Genomic DNA, 22,586 nt, shown 5'->3' on the forward strand with positions numbered 1-22,586 from the left:
ATAGACAAACACTCGCCTTGAAATTTTAATTTTTTAAACTTCTTTGATTAAAACTCAATATTATCCTAATAAAATTTGAAATTTAGGGGTATTTTGACCTTCAACTTCAAGTTGGTGGATCGAGTTATTATCGTTCATTCTATGTTTGAGGCTCCCATTAATAGTTAGTGTTTCTAATTATTATAATATACAATTAATTACACTATTACTATCTCAAATCTCTATTTGTTATAGGGGCCGTTTGGTTTAAGATTTCATATATGCTTGATAATATGATGTCGGAGAATAGGATGTTTAATAGTCAAAGATGACTGTGTTTGGTTGTGCATGAGAAATACTATTAGAATTTTATAAAAAAAAATGTTTGTATTTAATTTATGAAATTAACTTTGAAAATCTAATATAGTTGTAATAGATTAATTAATTAAACAATAAGTATCATTCAATATATTAGTAACAATTAGAAAAAATTTCACAGATAGAAAAAATGTCAAACCATTTATAGAAATAGAAAAAGAATACTAATAGACCTCTATCAATGTCTATCACATAGTATTAATGATAGACTTCTATCAGTTTCTATCACACTGATAAACTTCCATTAGCCTCTATCAGCCTCTATAGAAGAAGATTAAATTTTTTTATTGTGTGTAAATAGTTTCTCTTAGTTTTTTATTTTTGAAAATATACCTAAAAATTAATTAATTAAGAATCAATATTAATTTTATTATAAATATTTGAACATTGACTAATTTATAATTAAAATTAACCGATTAATATATTTTATGAACATTATATTAATAATAATCTAATGATTGATAGTTTTATATTTAATTAGGTTTAACATTGGTGATTTTAATTTTAATTAAATAATATAAGAAAATATATTTTAGTAAACAATATATTATGTAAAAAATTGTAAAAAAAGAGATAAAATATGATATATTAACAAAGAATATTAAAAGATATTTTATAAATATGACAGGTTAATAATTAATGAATTAATAAAAAATAATCACAATAAATAACTAATTGACTATAAATAATTAATAATGATTATATGTTCCTAATGAATTATCAAATTAAAATTAATTTCAATAAATAATAACTTGATTATTGAAAAAAGTGAATTTTTGTACTAACTAAAAGTAGCCAATTCTAGTTTACCATTTAACTATATTTAGATATTGTTAGCTAATTAATTAATAATTGATGTAAAAAATTAATTACATTCATTTCATAAATGTATATTGTACAAATAAGTTAACTAAATATTTCAATATGTTATTATTGATTTATTAAAATAAATATTTATGTTAATTTTGTTAAATTAATATTGATTAATTAATTAACTAATTCAAAATGAAGTTATACATAAAATGAAAAACAGAGAGAAAAAAGAAAACCCACAGTTTTGAAAAAAAAATAAAAACCTTTGTATGTGGAAAATGAAGATTCATGTATATAGCTTATTGTCAGGCAAAGAGTTGAAGATCGTAAAACAAATATGGGATTTATATACTTTTGTCAATTCCCATGCAAAAACCATCCATCGAAACTACTCCATAGTGTTTACTATTTCTTACCTATTCTCTTTTTTTCTCTTGGTTATAATGTTTACTATTTTTAAATATAGACTATTATAACCTACAAACTATAACCGTCAACTCAATACTCAAACACCCCTTATATCTTATTTATAATAAGTTACAAAACTTGTAGTATTAAAAAAAAAAAAAAAAAAAAAAAAAAAACCAATTATAAGACTTGAAACTCTTGTTTAAAAAATATGAATACATGTCACTTAATGATGAATTATGCAGAAAAAATAAAAACTTGGGTCCAAAAACAAATACAAAAGTACAATAAATTGGATGGCATTTTTAAACTAACCAATTATATAGATTTTTCTTTTCAAAATTGATTTCATGTTTGGTTGGTTGAACGATGCTTATAGATAAAAAGTTTAACATCTGACATCAAGATCAATGGTATATATTATAATAAGTTGTATTCTTTTCAAGTTGGTTAATTTTATATTTTAATTGAATAATCCAATTATTATAAATAAAAGTGGCTAAATTAAATAAAATATCCTAAACTTTGCAAAAATTAAAAAAAAATACCAACCATCGAAGTAAAGAAGAGAAAGGAAATGAAAGAGAGCAATGATAAAATGCAGACAAATGGTTTTCATCCATATGTAAAAATATTAATACGTTTTTTTTAAGAGGTTAAGAATATCAATGCAACTTTTGAAAGTCAAAGAATATTTATTCAAACAAATACTAACTATTTACATCTATAAATCAACATTTAAAAATATTTTCTATAATTTAGTTTAAATAAATAGTGTGGGTACTTGTTTGGAGTAATTGTAATAAATAGTATTTTTAGGGTTAATAATTAAATATATAGCAACATTTTAAAAAAATTACGAAGATAGTAAAATATATATTTTAAGGCTTAGACTAAATTTTGTTAAAGCTATAAATTCTTTTTTATTGTGTTATATTTACTAATATTTTGAGTCTAATTATTATATTTATAACCGCTCCTTTATTTTCTATCCGCAAGCTTTGACCAAGTCTTCCTGGCTCATTTTTCCCTTGTATGGTACCTAATCTTTATATCTATTATTTCTCTACCCAAAAGGCTGTTGTACAAAATAAAATATTGACTTTCATATTCTTGTAAAGGACATGCATTTGAAAATTATACCTTTTTATTGTTTAAGGTTAAATGGAAAACTAAATTTAAGATCTATTGAGAATACAAACTAAATTTAATATTTATTTTATGTGATAGATATTAGTATCTAGTTGAAAAAATTTCTGATCAACTTAGATATTTAAAGTATAAGCATTGGAACTACTGATTAAACCTAGTGTTTTGATTTTTGTTACAGTGGTAATTATGATTTTTTTAATGGTTATTTTTATATTATTTGTTTGAAAAATTATCCTTGTGAAGTTGTATCAATTTTTAAATTTAGGTGTTATAATCTTAACTTTAAACTTTAAAATGAGTTTCTTCACTTACAAACTTGGTTTTTCTTTTGTCAATTATGAGTTTTATCCCTGATTTATAAGTGGGGAATATGAGCTAAATCATCAGTGTATTTAACCAATTCCCTAATGTGCATCCTTTTCCTTTTTGGGCGGACTTAGTCTGCCTATCTTTTCTTTCGTTATGACGACCTTCCGCGTTCTTCACTTCCTTCTCATAGCCTTTCCCAACTTAATTTCAACTTTCTCCAAATCATGATAGCCTTTTCTTTTAAGAATTAACTATTTGATTAAATATTAAATCTTGTGAGGACTTAAAAAAAACAAAAAAAAAAAAAAAAAAAACCCAAGCGCCTACTTGTCCCCATTGCCACAAAATTTTAATTAGAATTTCACATGAATGAGGAAAAAAATGATGTAGTTGTTGCTCAAGTGAACATGACTCAACTAACATACTGAAATTTGTTAGCGACCAAAAGGTTGTTGTTTGAATCTCTTACTCCTATTGTATTAAAAATTAAAAACAATCATCCCACTATTGTCTCTTGTACATGTCTCTACTTTAAAAAGTTTCAATTCTATAAACTTTTGATGTTGAATCATATAACCTCCCAAGCTCAAGATTCAGATCAAGATTCGACACCTAATAGCCTTGGGATACTCACATGCTTCCTAGAAAAATTTTCAAAAGATCATCCAACATATAATTGCTTCAAGCTAAGTACATTTGACTTTGGAGTTTCTATAATTGAGTCACCAAAAAAGAATGTGCACCTTGTTGGTGTAGATAGTAATTTTCAATTCTTTTAAATCTTTTTTAATCATACTTTTATATTCCCAAGATCTCCGTCTTTGTTATTCAATGTTAAGACAAACTTTGAATAATGGTGTTATATAAGGCAAGTAAAAGTAGGAAAAGCATTATACCTTTTTTTCTACCCTTATTTATTTTAATGACCCTACTCTCTTACGTCACTTGATATGTGTTATGTGGGAGCTAAATCATCCAATAATTAGTTAACATTAATTATATCGATATTTTAATCACAATGTTAAAGTTGGTTAAAAATTAAGCCTCGTTTAATAACCATTTCGTCTTTTGTTTTTAGTTTTTTTAAAAATTAAGCCTATTTAATCCCTATTTTTTATCATGATTTACGTCTTTATTAAATACAATGGTTTATTAAGTAAAATTGTTGAATTCTTAACCAAATTTCAAAAACAAAATCAAGTTTATTTAAAAAGCTACTTTTTTTAGTTTTCAAATTTTGGCTTGATTTTTTAAGTCATTGGTAAAACATAGATAACAAATGAAGAAATTTGGAGATAAAAGTAATGTCTACCGGCTTAACTTTCGTAAACAAAAAACAATATGATTATCAAATAAGACCTAAAATTTTTTAGACATTTATTCATAATTTGGCCAACTTTGTCTCTTGATAGACAAACACTCGCCTTCAAAATTTTAATTTTTTAAACTTCTTTGATTAAAACTAAATATTATCCTAATAAATTTTGAAATTTAAGGGTATTTTGACCTTCAACTTTAAGTTGGTGGAGTGAGTTATTATCGTTCATTCTATGTTTGGGGTTCCAATTATAATAGTTAGTGTTTCTAACTATTATAATATACAATTAATTACACTATTACTATTTCAAATCTCTATTTGTTATAGAGGTCGTTCGGTTTGAGGTTTCATAGATGCTTTGGAATATGATATCGGAGAATAGGATGTCTAGGAATCAAAGATATTTTATAAATGTTTATAATATACAATTAATTATAATAGTTAGTGTTTGGTTGTACATGAAAAATACTATTAAAAAAAATGTTTGTATTTAATTTATGAAATTAATTATGAAAATCTAATATAGTTGTAATAGATTAATCAATTAAACAATAAATATCATTCAATATATTGGTAAAAATTAGAAAAAAATTCACAGATAGAAAAAATATCAAACTATTTATAGAAATAGAAAAAAAAACACTGATAAACTTCTATTAACCTCTATCAGCCTATGAAGGAAGATTAAATTTTGTTATTGTGTGTAAATAGTTTTCCTTATTTTTCTATTTTTGAAAATACCCCTAAAAATTAATTAATTAAGAATCAATAATAATTTTATTATGAATATTTGAAAATTGACTAATTTATAATAAAAATTAACCGATTAATATATTTTATGAACGTTATATTAATTATAATCTAATGATTGATCATTTTTATACTTAATTAGGTTCAACATTGGTGATTTTAATTTTAATTAAATAATATAAGAAAATATATTTTAGTAAACAATATATTATGTAAAAATTTGAAAAAATGAGATAAAATATGATATATTAACAAAGAATAGATATTTTATAAATATGATATGTTAATAATTTGTGAATTAATAAAAAAATAATCACAACAAATAACTAATTGACTATAAATAATCAATAATGATTATATGTTCCTAATGAAATATCAAATTAAAATTAATTTCAATAAATAATAACTTGATTATTGAAAAAAATGAATTTTTGTACTAACTAAAATTAACTAATTCTAGTTTACTATTTAACTATATTTATATATTGTTAGCTAATTAATTAATAATTGATGTAAAAAATTAATTACATTCATTTCATAAATGTATATTGTAAAAATAAGTTAACTAAATATTTCAATATATTATTATTGATTTATTAAAATAAATATTTGTGTTAATTTTGTTAAATTAATATTGATTAATTAATTAACTAATTCGAAATGAAGTTGTACATAAAATGAAAAACAAGGAGAAAAAAGAAAACCCATAGTTTTGGAAAGAAAATAAAAACCCTCGTATATGGAAAAATGAAGATTCCTAAAAATAGCTTATTGTCAGGAAAAGAGTTGAAAATTGTGAAACAAATATGAGATTATATCCATTCTCATGCAGAAAACCATCCAACCAAACTACTCCATAATGTTTTCTTTTTCTTACTTATTCGCTCTTTTTCTCTTTGTTACAATCTTTATTGTTTTATATCAAGACTAAAATAGTATGCACTTCAAATATATACTATTATAACTTACAAACTATAACAGTCAACTCAATGCCCAAACACCCCTTATATCTTATTTATAATAAGTTACAAAACTTGTAGTATTAAAAAACAAAACTCATTTACACGCTCAACTACCACAAAATTTTAAAAAAATTATTACATTAAATAGTTATTTTTAACAAAATATATATATATATATATCAATTATAAGATTTGAATCACTCAGCTTAAAAAATATGAATACATGTCATGAATTATGTAAAAAAAAAAACTTTAGTCAAAAAACAAATACTAAAGTATAATAAATTGGATGGCATTGTTAAACTAACCAATTATATAGATTTTTCTTTTCAAATTTGATTTCATGTTTTGTTTGTTCAACGATGTGTATAGATGAAAAGTTTAAACATCTGACATCAAGATCAATGATATATATATAAATAAATTGTATTATGTTCAGGTTGGTTAATCTTATATTTTAATTGAATAATCCAATTATTATAAATAAAGTGGATAAATTCAATAAAATATCCCTAAACTTTGCAAAAGTTAAAAAAAAAAATACCAACGATTGAAGTAAAGAAAGAAAGGAAATGAAAGAGAGAAGTGATAAAATGCAGACAAATGGTATTCATCCATATGTAGGAATAGTAATACGTTTTTTTAAAAGATTAAGAATATCAATGCAATTTTGAAAGTTAAAGAATATTTATTCAAACATTAACAATTTACATCTATAAACCAACGATCAACTTAATTTAAATTACAATATTTAAAAATATTTTCTATAATTTAGTCTAAATAAATAATGTAGGTACTTGTTTGGAGTAATTGTAATAGATAGCATTTTTAGGACTAATAATTAAATATATAGAAACATTTTTAAAGAATTATAAAGATAGTAAAATATATATTTCAAGGTTTAGAATAAATTTTGTTAAAGCTATAAATTCTTTTTTATTGTGCTATATTTACTAATATTTTGAGTCTAATTATTATATTTATAACCGTTCCTTTATTTTCTATCCGCAAGCTTTGACCAAGTCTTCCTGGCTCATTTTTCCCTTGTATGGTACCTAATCTTTATATCTATTATTTCTCTACCCAAAAGGCTGTTGTACAAAATAAAATATTGACTTTCATATTCTTGTAAAGAACATGCATTTGAAAATGATACCTTTTTATTGTTTAAGATTAAATGGACAACTTTATTTAAAAAAAAAAAAAAAAAAAGTTATAATAATATTTTAGTTTTGCATTTGGGTTTATTCTATCTCGATGTATCCTCAATAAATCTTAAAAGTAGACTATGCAGTTAGTTTCGTGTTGATCTTTTTTTAAAAAAAAAAAAATCTGTACAAGCACTTCCTTTATAAATTGTAAAAATATATTTCTATAATGCTTTTTCTTGCATGAAAATTTTGGTTATTATTATTATTTAACCAATTTTGATCAAAGTTAACTTTGAAAAACTAAATTTAAGGTCTATTAAAAATATAAAGACTGGATTAATTTATTAAAAAATATATATATAAAAACTATAATTGAATAATTGAATGTACTTGTACGAAAATAGAATAAATTCCAAATTGTAATAGCCAAATGACTCATGTATTACGACTTTTGACATCCTCTTGGGATTGTTGTAATTTTTCTAGAATGATGTTTTTTCAGATATTATTCGTCTATAACGATGTTAGAAGTAGTTGGTTTGTGCTGTTTTTGTTTCTTGCCTAAAAAATATATTTTATCCCAAAAAATTATAAAATGGAATTAGGAAGAAATTGAGAATATAGTTTTTATAAGTTTATTTTATGTGATAGTTATTAGTATTTAGTTGAAAAAAAATTATGATCAAGTATAAGCATAGGAACTACTGATTAAACCTAGTGTTTTGATTTTTGTTACAGTGGTAATTATGATCTTTTTTTTAATGGTTATTTTTATAATATTTTTTTGAAAAATTATCGATCTTAAGCGAAGTTGTATCAATTTTAATTTAAAATTTTCAATTTTAGAAAATTGTACAAATTTAGGTGTTATAATCTTAACTTTAAACCTTCAAAATGTTCTAAGGGTAACATTTAGTGTTTTTCTCCAAATATTTAGCTAAAAAGTTTTCACTCATTTTTTTTTTTTAAAGAAATATGAATAGATTTTTCTTTTATTTAAAATCCTGACTGGTTTTTGTACTTCCATTCATCGTCATTGTCGTTGTTGTCGTTGTCGGTGGCTATTTTGATTCCTATAATTTAATGACAAAATTGTTGGTGTATTCAAGATTGTTATGATTGATTTCCAATCGAAGTTATCAATCTACTAACTATGGTAGATTCTTTGCCATCTGAAATTCGAATTTTTATCGAGGATATTATTTTTGTTGATATGGACGTTAATACTGTGTTTTTTTTTGTCATGTTCCTAAAGAGGTGTGATTTCCACAACAGTAGAACATGTCTGGTTCGATTTTAGAGCCATCACAAGATGTACTTATTTATCGACGAGGACTGCAATATGGATTATCGAAGAACATGAGATGAAGCAAGATTTTAGTTGATGAGTTTAAATTTGAATCTTCAAATACAAAGACAATATGAGGAGATGGAAAATCCGTAATTACAAATAGGGGTGTTCATGAGTTGGGTTGGGTTGGAAAACTTTTTAGACCCAACCGAATTGTTATCCAAATAACCCTTATTAAAAAAATAAACCCAATCCTACCATCAAATATTTGGATTAGGTTGGTTCGGATTAATCGGGTCATTTATTTAAAATTTTGTTCTAAAAAAACAATATGTAAATATGTAAAAATCTAATTTAATTATTTTCATATATTGAATTAAGATTAACAATTTCAATTTATATAGTGAAAATTTTCTTTTTAAAGTGCAAAGGAATTACTTTTAAAAGTTGTAAAAGAAATTATTATTCAAAAAATATTGAAATTAGATAAAATTAAAATCTCTGTCATATTTTTTAACACCCCTAATTACAGATTTTGTAACATGTCAGGTTAGAAAATCTATAAATACAAATTCCATAAAATGATGGTCATATTTTTGGGTTAAAAAACACTTTCGATATCTAAACTTTCATAAATTAACAATTTAATCTCTAAACTTTAATTAGTAACTACTTGATCCTTGTACTTTAATCAGTAACGGTTTAGTTCTACTTTTAAATTTGTAATTTAGTCCTTTTACTTTAATAAGTAATAATCATTTATAAAGACTTAATCCCTATCGTGAAAAATATTATCAAAATTTAATGAAACTTTTAACACATGTAGGTCGATTACCTAGTTGAAAATCAAATTTATTTATAAATTATAAAGGCTAGGTCGTTACTCAAGATAATAAATGATTTAAAGGTCTAAAAAATGCATATCTATAATTGCTTTTAAAAAAATTTAATGTAAGTAGTTACTCTTTTTTAGTTCAATAAGTTGGTAGTCGAACCATTAATTTTTTAAAATGGTAATTGATGTTCTTATTCACTTAACTATTATTGGATTTACTGAACGAAACATATTTACAAAGATTGTTAAAATATTGAAGCTATGTCAATTTAATTTCTTTTTAAAAAAAAATCCCTCAATTCACATCAATGTATACTAAATATGTTAAAGGTTCAATGATCTAGCTTATAAAACAAAAAACAGGTCACGTAAATATAGACTCCATTTGGGATTATTATAGCTTTTAAAATAATTGCTCGCGGTTGTGGTTTTAGAAAAACTAACTATGAAAAAAAATATAATAGTGTTTGGTAAATTTCAACTTAAATTTGAAAAAGTAGGTTGGAATGTTTGGTAAATAAATAAAAAAGATCTTTTTTTAGATTTAATAACTAAAATAGATTTATAATCATTTTTTTTAATTTTTGTAATTTAAAATTTTAAATAATTGATTAGTATGATAAATTTTGTATGTTATTAAGAAAAATAGTTTTATTTAAAAAATATCAATACGATATACTTTAAAAAAGATGATGCATTTAACTCATGAAAAATAGAAAATAAATTTGATTAGGTGAAAAATATATAAATATATAAAAATAAATCTACTAACTTTTAGATTCTCAGATTTTTCTAACTGCATTTAAATTAGACTATATGCATAAACAGTAATTTTAAATAAAGCTAGATATTTTTATTAAAGCTAAATAAAGCTAAATAAAAAATATGATTTTTTTTAAGTATTAATATGATTAATGTCTATCACTGATAGATAGTGATATTTTGTTATACTTAAAAATATTTCCAACAATTTTGTCATTTAAAACAATTATCATATTATTTATTATTTTTTTTTATTAAATATAGAGTAATTAAAAGTCATCTTCTTTTGTTAATCTTTTTCAATAATGAAAAGTGGAGTGTCCATGTGGCTAAATATAAGCTACTTTGACTTGGACAACCATTTTCTTTTGTATCCATTAAGTTATATAATTTCTTCTATGAATATGATGTTGATTGTTGACTATAATATTGATGTGGACTTTTGTAAGAAAATATTATTCAGATAAAAAAACATTAGTATGAAGGAGCCAACCATTTCAATGGTCGAGGAAGATTTTATTTATTTGTTATTATTTTTTAGAAAAATATAAGCGAGTGAAGATTTAAACGTTTAATATTTTAATCAATGATATATACATTTTAAAAGGTTAAACTATACGAAAATTGTTTTGGATAACAATTTGTTAATTTATTGAGTATATGCATGTTTTCACATTACTTTTTCGTTAAAATATGTGGATGAATTAATGAAAATGAAAGAATATAAATTATGCCTAGGGTAGAGAAGCATGTTCTTTACATCCATTTGGGTATTTGACCTTCAATCATGATCTTTACAAGTATTAATCCGTACGTCATTCCCTGATAAAGCTGTTTCTTTGCTCAACAATATATGAATAATTCAAACCTTTAACTCTTTGATCAAAGATACATACTTTATGTCATTGAACAAATGTCATGACAGAATCAAAGGTCCAAAACACTACCAATTTTACAAGATGGCTACCTTACAATCATCAATATACCATCTAGACTAGAATTCCATTGAAGATTATCAATCTAAGATTCTACGATGTAGATGAACAACAATAAGGGATCTTTAAAAGCTTTGTCATTCTTCTTCATCAGCTTGAGCAGCCACAATCTCTGAGTCCAACTTGTCTAGTAACTCTTCACTGACATGTTTGCCGACAGATATCATATCGAGAATTATGCTTGGATCGAGCCCTGCACCGCCACGTTTTGTCAACCCGCATATGTGACCATGCCTGTTGACGGATATGGAGACTGCAGAGCTCATTTGAGATTCTTCTTCCAAAGTAGCATCAATGATGTAGTGCTTACCCACCTTTGTCAATGTAACTATGGCTGGAACCCCAGATGTGTCGAACTGTAGAAATTCTTCATCACTTACATCAACTTCAGGTTGTTCGTTGGCTGATGATTCTGCAGCAACGTGGACTTTTGGGATGCCTGTACTGCTCAAAGCAGCCTTGGGAAGAACAGTTGGAAGTTTTATTAGTTTCATCTTGTTCGTAGTAACCATGAGTATTGAAAGATTTAATGAAGTATCAAGGTTGAAGTTTTATATTAATTGAAAAACACGAGCTAATACTTCTTCAATGAAAGTAGAAAGAAAACAATAACAAAGAAAGATAATGGACACAGCAACACTAGACTACCAGCCTTTTCCACAAGAGAGCTAGTAACCTCTCCCTCCTAAGAAGCCAACTGTCATTAGGAAATTTCCCATTTTACCCCTCTGATATGTGATGGCCTAGCAAAGATTTCAAAATTGAAAGAGACAAATATAGGCTTCAGGGATTTCAGTTGCCAAACTTAACTTCGCTCAATCAGAAATGAACATCATACTGATGTTTATTGGATATTGTTTTGGTTAAACAAGCCAAGGTTATATGGTCATGATGCATTGTAAAGTATAAACAATAAGTACAAAATTTGGTTATTAATGTTAACAAATGACACAGAAGAGTAGACAGAAGTCAACAATGAAAATATACCTTAATGGCAGCTCCAAGGGCATCTAAAAGATTGCCCTCTGAGCTTATGACCAGGCCCTCAATATAGAGATCCCAGCAAAGCTTCCCTTCCACAACTATCAAAGATGAAAGGTCAATCGCAGCCCCTGAAGCAACAAAAGCACACTTCGTCATCAAGTGCAAAAGTTATTGATCTGTTTTTCTAGTCATGAGTCAAACCTGAACCACTCTTTCCACCTAAGAGACACCGATCGAGAGCGACCGAGAGTTCTGTTGACAACTCTTCACCACCCCTACCCTATATTCAATGAAAACCCAAATATTACAAGCATGGCAAAAAGTACATATGGAAATAAAGACTGCACAAGTGGATGCGATATACACCAGTTTGATGAAAGATCCACTACTTTCATTGTGAACAAATGAAAAAAATGGAAACCTAGAGAGTATTTACAAATAAAAACCTAGAGAGGTTTGAAATCTAACAAAGGACTGCACCTGACCTAAGACTCCTCAATCCCCCTGAAAAACCTATTGTTTCTTTCACGCCAACAACCCCATAAAATACCACAAAAACAAGCCAATCACAACGAACGACCCTTTTCACGAAGGGGCAGGGGTGCTCCTCCACCATGCACTATTCTCATGGATAATATTATTGCTTCAGCAGTATTATTTTTCTATCAATTTCATTTTATCAACAAGAACTATGTACTGAATATCAAATCTAGCTGTTGATGCCCAACCTTCCATTTTTCACTTATTATTACCTCCTATTCTCCAACATAAAATGAAATTCCGATTGCTTCCAACAAAACACCATTAAACCAAACCATTCACTGGCAATCCTACAACACATGGATGAACAAATTTTGTTAAGAAAAATGCAAGTTACCACACCTCAAACGCTGGCTCCGCAATTGGGCTACAATCAACAGAGATCGAAACCTTCCCTTTGTCAGGCTGCATTGGATTAGGCCTTCCAAGTTCAGCCTGCACTTCAACATATCTAAGTAGTCATTATCATACTGAATAAACGTTTAAAGTTTCACAAACGAAAACAAAAAAAAAACAAGGGTTTCAATCTTTTGCAGCAGAACCAGGAGCATGCCACTCGGTTAAAATGTAGTGACTAGCATAATTCAAAAAGAAAGAAGCTCAAACATTTTATACCTTCACGGTAGCAATAACTTCAGTACCACCCATTCTGACCCTTGCTGAACCATTTGCCTAAAATTAAGAGCATTGCGAGATTAAAACACATAAAGGGGAAGAAGGACCAAAGAAAGCAGAATCACTACCTTATTTTGATTATACCTGAGAGATCACATCAGTTTCTACAGAAATTGGTCGATAAGTTAGTCTCCCTCGACCATCAGTGCGAAGATCCTGAGCAATACCACCTTGTATGAAAAGCTTCTCTCCAATAGAAAGGCCCACCATTCCTACTTTTCAGGAAAAAGAATCTGATGAAGCACACAAAACCAACTGGAAATTAGAACCCAGAAGCAGAAGGTTTTGACAATGTTTTCGCAATATTGGGTTGAGTAGGATTGGGATTGGGGTTTTAGCATAAACAGAGATTAAAGACTGAGAAGAAAGAAAATGAGAAGGTAAATGTTACTCATGGCACGACTCGAATGTAGACGTTGGCAACGGACGGCAGCGGGTCTGCTACAAACTCTTAAGGTGCTTCGCCGGCAAGAGGCCTGTAGTGTTCACTATTGGAGTGAGTTCAAAGGAGACTTAAATTCAAGAGCTGTCCGAAAGACTAACTTTTACGGTGCTTAGCCCTCATTTTGTCCTCATGCTGCCACATCGATTCCTCAATCTGAAGGTTCCGCTAGAGCACCTTCACCAGTGCTATCTCCCAGTTACACAAAAATTTTACATCCCTTGCAAAAATCTGCATCGGTGCCTCTTTGTAACTCAGATTCTCACTCAAATGCAAGGCTTGAAAATCCAACACATGGGCAAGATCTGTTATGTAGCCACGTAATATAGATACATGAAACACATTATGCACTATCGAGAGAGATGGAGGTAAAGCCAAATGATAAGCTACCGGACCAATTTGCAACAAGACCTCAAATGGCCCTATGAATCGTGGGCTCAACTTGCCCTTCCTTCCAAACCTCAAGATACCTTTTATTGGAGCCACTTTCAAGAAGACCTTATCCTACTTTGGGCCATTTTCATTCTTCTTCTAATCCTTTGAATTCCTTCTTTCGTCCTCTTGACTAACTCTGGACCCAACAATTTGTGCTCTCCAACCTCACCCCAACGAACAGGAGATCTACATTTCCTTCCATAAAGAGCCTCATAAGGCACCATACCAATCGTGACCTGATAACTGTTATTATAGGCGAACTCCACCAGTTGCAAGTGAGAGTCCCAATATCTCTAAAATCCAACACAGAAGCTTGCAACATATCCCTAGAATCACATTCAACTGCTCTGTTTGGCCGTATGTCTGAGGATGGAAAGATGTATTCAACTCCACTCGAGTACATAATGCCCTCTACAGCCCTTACCAAAAGTTAGATGTGAAGCAGGGGTCTCAATCAGAAATGATAGAAACTGGCACCCCGTGCAGCCTAATGATCTCCTTCATGTATAATTGTGCCCATCTATCCGTTAAAAACGAAGGCCTCCTTGGAATGAAGTGGGCCAACTTGGCAAGTCAATCTACTACATCACATATTATAGTATGACCTTTTGCAGTCCGCAGCAACCCCGCAATGAAATCCATCAACACTTGCTCTCACTTCCACTCTAGCACTTTGAGTGGGTGTAACAACCACACTGGTTTCTATTTTGGAGCATTAACCTGCTGGCACATCAAGCACTTGCAAACAAAATTGGCAATATCCCTTAAAGTCTAGGTACATCTTAGTGCCACCCAGGTGTATGGAAAATCGAAAGTTGTGAGCCTTAGCCAACAACTTTGCCTTAAGTCCAGCATCCTCCGGCACACACAGACGCCCCTGATACCCGAGGCTGTTATCTGACAACAAAGAGAATTCACTCTTCCTCCGACCTTCTCCTGGCGAAATACTGTGGCTAAGCTAGGGTCATTCTGCTGACCCTCAATGATACGCTGCCTCAATGTGGACTGTACTGACAACTGAGCCAACAAAGAGGTAGCTTCCCCAACTACCACTGCTACTGCTATCTCTGCACTCAAAGTCTCTACAAATGTGAGCTTGACTTATGATCAACGCCAACGAATGTACCGCCTTCTTGTTAAGAGCATCAACCACTACATTGGCGTTACTTGGATGATACAAGATTGTCGTAGTCTATGACCAATTCTAACCACCTATGTTGTCACATGTTCAACTCCTTCTGAGTGAAGAAGTACTTTAGGCTCTTGTGATCGGTAAAGATCTAGACCTTCTCCTCGTAGAGGTAATGCCTCCAGATCTTTGAGAATAGGGTTGCCCCTTGTAGCTAGTCGAACAAATCATCAATCCTAAGAAGAGGATACTTATTTTTCATTGTCACCTTGTTTAGTTCCTTGTAGTCTATGCCAAGTGCATAGTCCTAATCTTCCTTCTAACAAACAAAGCCGAAGCACCCCATAGCGACACACTAGGACGTATGAACCCTTTGTCCAACAACTCCTGCAATTGCAACTTGAGTTCTTTCAGCTCCGCTGGGGCCATTCTTTATGGGGCCCTAGAAATGAGAGTCATCTCTGGCTCCAACTTGATGCTAAAATCTACCTCTGGAGCTGGGGGTAGTCCTAGGAGATCCTCAGGGAACACATTTGAGACTCCCGCACCACCGGTACTGAGGTTATGCCTCTCTTACCACAACTCGTATCGATCACATTAGCCAATAACCCCAGGCTCCTTGGATGATTAGCTTTCTTGCCTTCAATGCTAAAACCAAATGTTCCGTTCTACTCCCCTTAAATTTGGAGCTTACCTGGACCACCTCCTCCCTATGAAAACAGTCAATAATCGTGTGGTTTTCAACTAACCACTCCATTCCCCGAATGACATCGAAACCCATATTCAGCACTATCAGTGACACATTCAAGACTCAATCACACACAGTTAACTGACAGTCCCTAACTTTCTCACTAGTTACCATACTAACCCCTATTGGGGTAGTCACAAGTAACACAAAGCCCAATGGCTCTAGTTCTAACTTGGCTTGCTTCACAAAGGGTTCATAGTGCATGTCATGATTCAAACATGCTCATAACATCGCTCTTCATAAAGCATATCATTTTTCCTTGTCTCTTATCATGCTTCTAAGTATCTCATATCACTATACATCTCACAACATATAGTACATTGTCATAGCTCTAGCATATGCATAACTTGGTTACTTCACATACATGGCATATTCACGAGGTCTAAACGTGCTTCTAAATTCAATTAAAACCAACACTGTGGAACTAGAGTGCACATGTAGACGTACTAATAGTAAAGCCACTTACCTCAAAATGAATTCGAGCAATTAAACTCTTCTTGAATTAACCCCAATTTGCAGCTTAAACCAAAACCACTTCCAAGCCACAAAACAAGAATTCAACCTAAACATAAAGCACAAGTAAGGGTTCTAAAACCCAATTCACAACAGCCACAAACAACCAAAACGATTATAAATCTATAGAACCTACCAACAAGTTGACGAATCAGCCTTAAATTCGCTAACAGAAGACTTAACACACTTTAACCCCTTGAATCTAAGAACAAAATCCTCATGGGTATTATAAATCAAACCATAACATAATGAGTAACTAAGAATTTACCAAAGAAATCATTACTTACCCACGTCGAACGCCCAAAACACCGCCGGATAGCAACTAAAATTATTCCCAATCTTCAATCTAAATCCAAAACACAATGGGTACCTACCACTTGAGGCCAAGAGTTGATGGGTATTCAAGAATCTCCAAGAAACTCAATTAAAATAGTACAATCTTACCCCAAATCAAACTCCGTCGAGGAGACGGCTGCTAAAACGGCACTGCCAACCACCGGCGTTGAGGTATGCGACGGCTGGCGACTGGACGGCGCACGACTGCAGGGATCGACGGCCGGCGTGCGCGCTGGTGCACGGAAGACGAGCGAGTGGAGGGAAAATTGGCGGCGCTGGTACTCGTGGAGGCGGCGGTTGACGGAACTGGAGTGCCGGCCACTGCTGTCGGCGACAAGCAGCGGTCTGGCGGCTGAAGAAAACGAGGGGGTGTTCTGGAGCCTGCAGGCGTGAGTGAGGAGGGGAGAGATTTGATTTTTTTTTCCTTTTTTAAAAATATATATATACTTTTTTTTTTTTTCCAAAACCTAAATTATCTTTCCAAATTAATTTAATTTGGCCACAAATCTTAAAATTAAATGAAAATTAGGCCAATGACCTATATCTGGGCCGATAATATCAAATAACCCGATTTTTTTAAAAAAAAAATTATCAATTGACCTTCTGCTGACGTCATCACGGTATGAGATTACAAGAATTGCCCCTGATAATTGTTTCTTGCTCTCGCTGTTTGTCTATCTTCCAAACGGAGTTTTTGGAGTTGGGAAGCGATCTAAACACCACCTCCCCATGAAAATAGTCAAAAATCGTTAACACATAGCAAACATGTAATGGTGAATTCTTTAAAATCTAAACTTCATTTGAACAGAGTTTTTCGGAACCAATCGGAGTTTTTAGAATGGGTTTTTCGGAACATAACAAACTTTTCTTGAACGTGGTTTCATTGGTGTTTGTAGGAACGGGATCTCAAAAAAGGTATGTAAATAGCTATGAAGCACATATACTTCATGTGAGGCAAAGAATCCGTATCAGACACGTATCGGATACCGATACTTCCAGATACTTCCCAGATACGTATTTACACGCGATTTGATGTATCTATTTCTACACGTACATTTTTTTAAAAAAAAAAGAACAAGCAAATCATCTAATCTTTCCTAATCTAAAACTAGACAATCTATTTAAAAAGCTCACTACTCGTTCCAAAACTAAAAGGAAAAAAATAAATAAAAGACCAAACCCTAAAATCATCTAATCTTCACCTTCACATTTGAGTCCTCACAAAGTTCACCAAAATATAAATCATTTGGATATCTTCAACAATTCAATGAAGTTCTTCATTTATCTTCATACTTCTCCCTCATATCTTCTTCTTCTTCTTTGTAATATAAGTCAATTTTCTATTGCATTTTATTAACTATTGTACTTCAACATCTTAGATGTTATTTTTTTTGTATTGTACTTCAGTGTTTGTATTATATTTTGTGTTATTGTTATTTATTAACTTGTATGCTAAATTTATTTATATCCTATATTTTTTTTTTAAGAAAAAAAATGTATCTTCAATGTATCAGTATCCTCGTTTTTTAAAAATATATATAAAAAAATGGTGTATCCTTAGACGTATCCAAATCTTAATTTTTTAAAAATTGATGAATCACCATATCCGATCGTATCCGTATCGTATAACCGTATCTATGTTTGTGCTTCATAGGTAAATAACATAACGAAAAGGGTGTGAGAAAGAGCGACAACGAGAAATGTGGAGAGATTGAGATAGAGCGACAGCGAAAATGAGAGGGAGAGAGAGGAACAGCGAGAGAGCGCGAGAACAAGAAAGAGTGACAGCGAGAGGTAACGACAACGAGAGTCATGAGAATAAGAGCAATTGAGAGCGACAACGAGAGAGATCCAGTGTATTAAACGATATTCATCCGCTTAATAAAAAATGTTCTCTTACTTTGTAGGACGACAGAAAAGTGTCTACTAATTTGATACGGAGGTGATTGGGGTGAGAACCAAAATTTATATGTTGGAGGTGAGCTAACAGGAATTATTATGCCTATTACATTGAAGTATGAAGAACTTAAAGTTCACACGTATAGGGTTTCAAATGTAATTGCTCAGAGTTTGATGTTGTTATGAGAGTTAAATATAAGCTTGACTATGAAGCCCCTCTATAGTACATAAGGAATGACGGTGATGTTCGCTTCCTTCTTTTTCAGGAAGATCTTTGTAGAGTTTAGCTATATGTAACACTAAAATTGAACCATGACGGAAATGTGAATATAAGTTATGATGGTATAGGGGTAGACAGACAATACGATATATCATATGAGCTCAATCGAGAAAATAGTGATATTCCATTGTCTATGAACACTCAACCATCAACATTATCAATAGACAATGACAACATTCATGCATGGGACTTGGAAAGAGAAATTCAATGTAACAGACCTGCGCTTGGTAATGAGAGATTAGGAGGACTTACTTCAATGGATTGTGGTCCTCCAGAAGAGTGTGATCCTTTCGTGGTTGGTAATGAAAGATAAGCAAGATTGAATTTTATGAATTGTGGTCCTTCATAAGAGCGTGATCCTTTCATGGTTGATAATGAGAGATTGACGGGATTGAATTCTAAGGACTGTGGTCCTTTAAAGGTACGTAGACATGTAATGGTTGTTCATGAGATCAGCAGGATTGAGTTCCATGTCTTCATGTCGTAAAGAGGAATTGATTATGCCTGGTACCTCTTCATCTGAGACAGATATTGAAGTTGGTCAACTTTTTTTGGAGTAAGAGTGACTTAAAAATTAGGTTGTCTATTTTGTCCAAAAACAATAATTTTGAATATAAAGTAAAGAAGTCAACTAAGTCTTTGTTTACTGTCAAATATATCAAAGATAATTGTCGGTGGAGCCTTTGTGTAGTGAAAGTCTCAGGGTGTGACATATTTAAGATCACAAAGTATATGCGGTCGCACACATGTTCTATTGGAATTTTAAATCATGACCATAGACAAGCAATGGTTGCGGTAGTTGGTGAACTAATCAAAGACAAGTTTACAGGCATAGAATGTGTTTATAAACCTCGTCACATGGTTGAGAATATGAGGAAAGAGTACGGCATAAACATAAGTTACAATAAGGCGTGCAAGGGAAACTACTTATGCTCTCGCTAGGGGTACTCTAGAAGAGTCATACGTTGTTTTATATGCATATGGTGAAGCGTTAAAAATGGAGAATCCAAGTACAAGGTTTTAAATCAAACATGAAAATGATGTGCATTTCAAGTACATGTTTATGGCATTAGGGCCTTGTATTAGAGGTCTTTCAAGTTTTCGGCCTGTGATAATTGTTGATGGATCACATTTGAAAGGAAAATACAAAGGGACCATGTTGGTCGACGTTCCATGGACGATAATAGCCAAGTATATCCACTAGCATATGTCATAGTGTACAATGAAACTGATCGAGCTTGGAAGTAGTTTATGTCAAATTTGAAGTGTGCCATTGAAGAACCCCCTAATTTGGTGTTTGTGTCCGATCAAGCGGTATCTATTGGCAATGCCATTCGTGCAGTTTTTCCTACGACATTTCATGGATTGTGCACATACCACATAGAAAATAATATTCTTTCCAACTTTAAGGACAATACAATTGTTGGGATGTTTAAGGATGCAGCTAGGGCATTTCACATGTCAGAATTCCAATCACATTGGGACCAACTACATACTTTTTGAAATGATGTTGTATCGAAATATTTGGAGGATATTGTGAATAAACTCTCATAAAAAATAACCCATGAGCGGAAGCACGATTGATTCAAATTCATTGTAACAGAATTACAAGCATTCACAAACATATAAACTAGTTATGCATCTTCTAACAAATTACGACATGTTTTAGAAATTAAAGAAAAAAGGAATGAGAGACATACCTTTGAAGAATTCTTCTTCTAAAGACTTCTTGCTCTCGTGAAGACTTGGACTAATAACCTCTCGTTGTCTCTACAATCGTCTAGTTAATCGTCTATTCAATCACGAATAATCTTCTCCACGAACAAGTAACCTCTCAAACACCACCACTCAATAACCTTGGTATTCTCGAAGTGAGAATCCAGGAGGTGTGAGCTCTATTGGATTTGGTAGAAGGAAGGAGGAAACAACGATCAAATTATGCGACCAAGCAAGTGGGAGAGTATACTATCTATCGTATAGACTTTGTGCTTGATCATTTAGTAAAGCTCAGTAGGTACACGATCATATTAAAAAAACAGGCGTGATCATTTACACAACGTTTAGAGAATCTCGCTTGCTACGTGATCGTTTAGTAAAACTTTACACAATCGTTTAGTCAAATACGCATACACTATCGTTTAGGCTCTCGCTTAGAAGGCTATCGTATAATCTCTGATTAGCTAAACGATTAGTTATGCGACTTATGAAGTGATACCTTACAAAAATGAAAACATTTTTCATTTTATCCTTCAGTTATGAAAACTGAACATAACATCCCACTTCACGCACGGTTAAAGGAGAAACTACCTACAATTATCGTATAATTGTTTTAATTATAAATAAATATAATAACTAACTTATCATATTATATTTATAACTTATAGTTTTAATATCATATCATATGTAACATTTAAACCATATTCATTTTCTCTTTTACATAATATAAATCATATTTATATCAAAATCCTCCAAATAATGTATCTTATACATCATATCATCTATATCACATATAATTGAACTAGTTTAATTATATCATATATGATCAAACTTTCTCTTGTCAATTTAAATATTTCAAACTGACCCAAAAATTGATTCTCAACTTGAATCCATTGAGCTACCAAGGGGACCTTATGGACCCATATCTTGAAGCACTGATGCATGTTTAATGCGATGAAATAATGGTGTAGAATGCAATGGTGAAATATGCATTGTGCATGTAAGTTTTCTCAACAAGATCCAAGTATAAATCCTACTGAGTTACCTGGTAAGCCCAGCAGGGACTAAGGAATCAGTATGCGATGGTACTTTTCGATTACTTTGCGGTAACAAATAAATCAATGTGTTGGTTGGTATGTTGTTTAAAATATACAGTTTATGCGGCGGATTTAAGAAAAGAGTTAATATTACAAAAGTACACTGAGTATGCAAGAGAACGGGTTGAGAAGGGATTTAGCTAACACTTCCTAAGAATGCGTTCATGTTATGCGATCATGCTACATACATACAACAGCAAGTCATCTCTCAACGCAAATGCTATGGCTTATAGTTTTAGAATGCATGCGATGTATGCAATGATGTCTTTATGACTTACATCTAAGCCTCTATTCTTGTCTATGCGATGATGAATGGCACACACATACACAAGGCGACCGCATACTCCCACAACCTATCTCTAGGGTGCATGCGATGCATGTTGGCAAACAGAGCTTATCTCTAAGTCTCTATCTCTTGCTTATGCAGATTTAACCTTGCTTTCTCAAGTCTAGATTCTAACCTAGCTCTCTCGAATCTTAGGTTCTTTCTTTAGACTCTCTCTCGAGTAGCTCTAAAGGGGTGATGAACGCAACATAAGAAAAGATGATCACATGCAATGAAGATCTTAGGTCATGTTAGCTAAGTACTTCTCAACCCATTCGAAAGTTTAGTTACTCATGCGTATTGTAAAGAGAGTGAAAAGATGTAGAAATGCAAGTTCCATTCTATATATGAAATCGAAATACAG

The 22,586-nt window shown here is 30.9% G+C and overlaps 1 protein-coding gene across 11 annotated transcripts; it reads right to left on the reverse strand.

Moving 5' to 3' along the window:
- Positions 1-10,946: 10,946 nt before the first annotated feature.
- Positions 10,947-17,328, reverse strand: LOC120081303 (exosome complex component RRP42). Of its 11 annotated transcripts, none has more exons than XM_039036053.1 (10): positions 17,014-17,328; positions 16,857-16,915; positions 16,706-16,771; positions 16,523-16,618; positions 13,387-13,535; positions 13,243-13,299; positions 12,970-13,062; positions 12,289-12,367; positions 12,091-12,215; positions 10,947-11,561 (listed from the first exon to the last, which is right to left on the reverse strand). In XM_039036053.1, exons 5-10 carry the CDS (start codon positions 13,510-13,512, stop codon positions 11,181-11,183), a joined length of 861 nt encoding a protein of 286 aa, XP_038891981.1. In that variant the 5' UTR covers positions 13,513-13,535; positions 16,523-16,618; positions 16,706-16,771; positions 16,857-16,915; positions 17,014-17,328; the 3' UTR covers positions 10,947-11,180. The 11 variants fall into 11 exon arrangements, with proteins under 11 accessions (XP_038891981.1, XP_038891980.1, XP_038891979.1 ...); XM_039036052.1 differs by having other exon boundaries at positions 16,857-16,939; XM_039036051.1 differs by having other exon boundaries at positions 16,857-16,945.
- Positions 17,329-22,586: the final 5,258 nt, after the last annotated feature.

The sequence above is a fragment of the Benincasa hispida genome, chromosome 7, assembly GCF_009727055.1.
Source record: "Benincasa hispida cultivar B227 chromosome 7, ASM972705v1, whole genome shotgun sequence".
NCBI classification, from domain to species: Eukaryota; Viridiplantae; Streptophyta; class Magnoliopsida; order Cucurbitales; family Cucurbitaceae; genus Benincasa; species Benincasa hispida.